The 6,004-nt window shown below is 43.4% G+C and overlaps 1 protein-coding gene across 1 annotated transcript in view; it reads right to left on the minus strand.

The window, feature by feature from the left end:
• Positions 1-3,931, minus strand: part of gpc4 (glypican 4) — a 32,746-nt gene extending 28,815 nt beyond the window's left edge. Inside the window, exon 1 of the mRNA XM_008327485.3 lies at positions 2,912-3,931. Coding sequence (XP_008325707.1) covers positions 2,912-3,068 — 157 coding nt within the window. The 5' untranslated portion in view covers positions 3,069-3,931. The remainder of the gene's footprint in view (positions 1-2,911) is intronic.
• Between the last annotated feature and the right edge of the window lie 2,073 nt (positions 3,932-6,004).

A 6,004-nucleotide genomic window follows, 5' to 3' on the forward strand; every position in this document is an offset into this window, starting at 1 on the left:
AACAAGTAGCTTTAGAAACTCCAGTCTGGTTGGAGTTAAATATTCTGCTCTCAAGAGCCGGTCCACGTCGTAGATCGTTGGGTCCGCTGTAACGGTTCCTGTGTTGAGTATATATGGACGCCTGCAGCACGAATCCTTCATCACTAGAAATGAGACCATTGTTTAGGTCACATGATCTAAACATATCCAACCGGTAATGTGGAAAAGAATTACGCGTCCACTCCCAGTGGTTAAACACTTTTTTTTTTACTAAAGGATCAAAAAGGAATTTACTATCTGGATCGGCTCTTCTTCTAGATCCTTTAATCCCACCTTTGCTGCATTCAGGGTTTCCATTTTAGTTTTTTACAGCATTAAAAGATCTGTTGAGTCGGATGGAAACGTGGATTTCGGAAACATTCTCGTCTTAAGGTGGCCCGGAACGGAGTTTGGATTTAGCCTTTTTTTATGTTAAGATCAACAAAGTCAAGAACAACAGACTTTTTCCCTCATTAAAACAAATTAAAAAATGAAATTCAAAATATTAGCATCAAGAAAAATGATAATATTATTTCACATAAATTGTCTCAGAATAAAAATGTACTTTATGCTAACACTGCACTTTTGATTAGAATTGGAATTTGAAGTAAAAGTCGTACTTAGCTGCCATGCTAACTCACAAACAGTATTTACTTATCCAGTACACATTAGTACCGTACAAACGTGAAGCTCTGGTGGGCCGTCATTAAATGACAGGATGGGCCAGATTCGGTCCACGGGCCTTGAGTTTGACACATTGAACAGTTAAAGCCATTTCTTTTTTTCTGAGACCTGAACTGAGACCGACGTGCAGAGAATTTAAGGATAAAAAAATGTGAGTCCAGATCTGCAGCTCCGACCCGTTCCCTGTGGGACTCCGTGTCTGATTTTTAGCTTTCTGTCGACCCCTACTGCTCGTTAATGACGGCCGACACTGGTGCTTTCTTTGGATCAATTATCTCCATCTCCATCAATGACAAAGAACCGCTCGACGAGGTCGGCCCGGACTTGAACCAGGACACACACCAGAAAACTATTGTTGGGAAAACACACACACGTGTGTGTACACAACACAAACCTACAGAATTGAACCTTCATTCATTCGTTCTGCAAAACTTCACAGACGTCTGACAATAAGAGCCGACCAGCGGAGGCTTGTTTGGCTACTGTCAGGGACTGTTAGCATCACAATGACACACACAAAAAAAACAACCTCTCTGTATCTGCGGCAGTCAGATGCAAGTCACATTTAAATGATTTGTTGTTGCCTGAACAAACAAAAAAAAAAAGGACGACGTGATCGTGGTTTCAACTCATGGCGGACAAAAGAAAAATCTCAGAAAAATAACCCGGGAGACGTGGCAAGAAACAGAGTGGGCCAGAAAGAAGAAGAAGAAAGTTTCTGAAAATGTGCATGTGGTCAATGAGCTGCAGAACTCGCCGTGACATCAGAAATGATTATATAAAAAAAAAAAACGGGGGTCGGGGGAGGAAAGAGGGCGGGGGGGGGTAAGACAGGAGCGTGACGTGACAACAGCCGTGTCTGGGTGACACACGTCCACGGGACAAAGATGTGATTGCCGGGGGTTTGGACGTGTGTTCGTTTTAGCCACCATAAAAAATGAAAAGGAAATTAGAGAAGGGAGGGATTTAAAGTATGCAGAACACAGTGGAATTTCAAAACCCCCCCACCCCCCCCCAGCTTTCCTCTGTGAGCCTCCACTGTAACAGGCCGACTACACGGGTTTCCATTAGTCAGGTTTAAGTCGGGGATTAGATCAATTAAGTCGCCTCCTGGTCTCTGTCGAGCTGCTAACAAATTATTATCATCATAACCACCGCGGACGACAGCGACGTCTTCACTTCCCACTTCCTGCAAACAGAACTACAAGCACAACATGTGTCTCCACAGAATATGTGAAAACCACAGAAATCACACAAACCCAGGGGAGAGGGGGGAAGGAGAGAGGGGAGGAGGGGGGGGGTCTAAGAGCCTTGTTCGCAGTGTGCAGCAATGTTTACCAAATCACTGCTGGCCGCCTGCACTTCACAGCCATGGGAGTCTCTACTAAGGAAGCCTGGAAATAAACACAGGCCCGGCCTGTTCCAGTGGGGAGCCAGCGCCGTGTGTTGATTATACCTCTTCATTGTTATGAATTACCTACAACTATTTCCTAGATGAAGACTATATTTTTCCCAGCGGAGTAGTCAGCGGCGTTAGGAAAGGACTATTGACTTCCATGTGTTTCCTCGCTTTCTTCCACAGACGCGTGTTGGCCGTCGGTGTCGCAGCTCAGGCGTGACATCATCATCACCTCCTCCTCCTCATCTCAGTACATTTAGAATTTTAAGATGTGGAAATAAAAAAAAACATCATGGCTACTGACTGCCCCCACAGCAGGAGATGGTGCTTTTAAAACTAGCTGTTAATATCAACAAAGTCCAGACACTTTTCTCTACTGTAAGAATCAACATCAAATCAAGTTCCTTTAATTTTCTCTAATCAAGTTCCAATTCCATTATATTTATTATTAGGCCTTTTGTAAAAAAAAAGGGTAAAAGGGTAAATAAATGGTTAAATTAAAAACCAAAAAAAGGGTAAATAAAGAGTTAAAATTCAAATAAAAAGTGACACCAGTTACGAGTATAACTTTTTCCCGATTTTTTTTTTTACCAAACAATGACCCCTATTCTTATGCTAACTGCTAGCTTCAGTTGGACCGCAGGAGGACCCCCACGCGAAACACAAAATGGTCCCGCACCCTAACGTTCGAAACCATGAGTTCTCGGTCACAGTTGACTGAGAGGTGAAAACTTTTTTTTTTGTTTTTTCTACATAAAAAAGTTCAATAAAACAGTGTTGTTTTTTTGTTTTTGTTTTTTCAAAACTCACCGTTGACTCCTTTGTTGGGGACGTCGTTGACGTTGAAGCCCTTGGAGCTGTACGCTGCCCGGACCTCGTTACAGTTTTTTAACTTTTGCTCCGCGGTCACAGACACCGACAACACAACCAGCGTGGAGGCTACACTCAGCCACAGCAGCGTCTTCATTTCTCCAAAAAAATAAAAAGAATAAAAGTGATATAAAATAAGGTTGAAGGGGACACGGACTGACGACGACGGTGGCGCTCAGGTGTGAACGAACTAGGACGAAGTTTTACAAACTCCCACGCCGAGTTTCCTCATGGAGACCGACGCTGTTTTCTTCCAACTCATTCACCGAGAAAAACGCCGACAAACAACCGCACGATCGCCGACAAACTCCTCCACGTCGGTGTGAAATCTGCTCGTGTCCTGCACTCGGTGGAAAAAAAAATCACGAAGAGCAGTTTATGAAACGAGTGAAACTTTTTTTTTACTCTCTCTCTCTCTTTAGCTTCGGGCAATAATCTCAGTCTCTCCGACAGAAGTGTTCACCGCGGTGGGAAACGATCGGTACAAGTTGCCGGTACGTGTTTCTGTCTTTCTTTCTTTCTCTCCTTTTTTTTCCTCCTGTTTTTTTTTTCTCCTATTTCCAAACTTGACGACCTCGGACCCTGGCTGGATGTGTGTACGTCTGCTGGTCGTAGCCGGGATCCAGATGCGAGCGAGCAGAAAACCCTGGTGGAAACACAGGAATGAGAGAGGGAGCAAGTTCCGGGGACAAAGACCTGGAAATCAGAAACACCAGGGGTGGAGCGTGGAGCAGGGACTTCAGACCCTGGAACTCTCTCCACAAACTCTCTCCGTGAGTGGTTCAAACCTGGCCTGAAAATCAGGACTGGAGCGGAGGGTGGAGCCCAAGAAGAAAAAAAACGGAACCTCGGCGACGACTCGACCGTAGCTTCGACTTTGTTCGAACATTCTGGAAGATGGTTGATTATTAATTGTTTAATTAAGTAGTACAAATTGTAAGAAACAAAAAAACATTACGAGCAGTTCAGTAAAGTCATGTAGATTAGACCAGACTCGATCAAGATAAGTGCTAGATTAGATTATCTTAAATTAGATTAGATTAGCTTGATTTAGATTAGATTAGCTTGACTTAGATTAGATTATATTTAGATTCTTCTGCGTCTGATTAGATGAAATAATAAAAAAAGAACAAATGTATGGAATTATTGATTCAATCTCCATCTTTTTTTTTCTTTTTGAGTTTATTTTTAGCAGCTTTTAAAGACTATGGTTTAAGCTAAGCTACGCTAAGACTCAGTTAGTGAAAATCACCGTGCGCTGCAGAGTTTCGGTGTTTAATTCCATTTCCATAAATCAACAGCAGAAGTGAAGACTTGGTGGAACTTTTTGTTCACGTCAGAGGACATTTTCTGCATAATTATTACACCTGAGTGGAAAGTCAGGCAGGAGGAGCGAGAAGGAACCAGTTTGTTCCACCAACACTGAATTCCTGGTACTTTTCCAGTGTAAATGCAGTTTTTAAAATTTTTTTTGGGGGGGGGAGTCCCTAGAGACAGACACTAGAGTGAAAATAAATCAGTTCCTTCTTCTGTGGTACTGACTGTCCAGAACTTTCACTTCTCCATCGGTTCTGAATTGGAAAACGAATCAGAAGTGACCGACGAAGGCTGTGAAGTGAAACCTGGAGGTGCCGAGAATCACAGATCGGTTTTTATGGCGGACCCCTGGTGACCCGTGTCTCTTATCTTCTGTCAAAGAAAGAAAGTCCTTTGAAGTGAACGGGCGCCCTTCACTGTCGCGACATAAAAACATCAGTGACGGCAGAGTTTACTGTGAGGCCGTGAGAATCAGCCCGCGGAGGCCGTGCACCGAGGGTACAGTAACCCCACCCCCACAGAAGACCAATGAAGCTGAGCTTCAACAGTGTTTGATACGCCCCCTGCTGTAGAAACCAGTGATTCTGAATTAACCTATCATGTAGTTCATTGTTTCCCAAAGACTGGGTCGTGACCCTCAGGTGGGTCGCAAGAGATTTTTTTTTGGGGTCGTCTAGCATTGGGTCACGAAGGTTTATGACTTTTAAAATATGGGACCTCAGAAAAAAAAAAGTTTGGGAAACACTAGTTGCTGGTGTTTCATTCAGTGTAGTAACAAATGTACAGTAAAGTACAAGTACACATAGATATGTGTCCCTGGGGGAGACTGGCAACGTCTCTTGGTCTCAAATCTGTGACCCCTTTACTGTAAGGCAAGGATCCCGACCGACAAACCTCCGAGTGGTACTTTTTTTTTTTCTCCACGACATTTTTTCCTGCAGCCTTCTCTACCACACAGCACTGATTTAAACACAAAGACAGGCCGTGGCACAAAAGACATATTTTTACCCAGTAAATGTTATTTCTGTTCAGCCGTCACGATCCAAAGGATCTGGGTTTGTTTGAAACCCCTGGGTTAACGCTGGCTAGTGTTACAGTAACCATGGAGTCAAAATAATAGGCCTGTTCCTTACACAAACACCGCTCAGGCCGGGTCCTGTTAGCAACAGGCTAGTGCTGGGGGTTTTTAAATAACCAACCGTCTCTCACAGCAAGTGGCCAACGTTGTGAATTACAGTGGAAAAAAAAAGTCAAAATAAATTCACAATCAGACTGTTAGCTTAGCTTAGCTCAGGGACGGTGGTGTTTTGGACACGAGAAAAAAACGTTCTGTGATGGACGAGAGGAAAATGAAAAGTCAGATTGAAATAGATTTTTTTAAATTTCATTTCAAATGTCTTTCAAACGTGTTAACGTGCAGATTTGTGGCAGAAGAATATCTGAAAAATGAAAAAATTAGATGTTTGGTTTGGCTGAGCTGGAGGAGATGAAGATGGAGATGAAGATGCAGGACCCAAACATTATTTTTCTTCCCTTATCTTCTGTCTCAGTACTTTTTGACTCACCCCTCTCCCCCCCCTCCCTCCCCCCGAGCTGAAGTTTTACCTGAAGTCGTGTCGTTTCCACGGTGAATTAAACAATTTTCATTTCATGAAAAACTCGACTTTCTCCTGTCGGTGGTTCAACATGCCTGGACTTGTTGGGGGGGAGCGGGGG

This window comes from Cynoglossus semilaevis, chromosome 15 (assembly GCF_000523025.1).
Source record: "Cynoglossus semilaevis isolate Cse_v1.0 chromosome 15, Cse_v1.0, whole genome shotgun sequence".
In the NCBI taxonomy this organism is placed as follows: Eukaryota; Metazoa; Chordata; class Actinopteri; order Pleuronectiformes; family Cynoglossidae; genus Cynoglossus; species Cynoglossus semilaevis.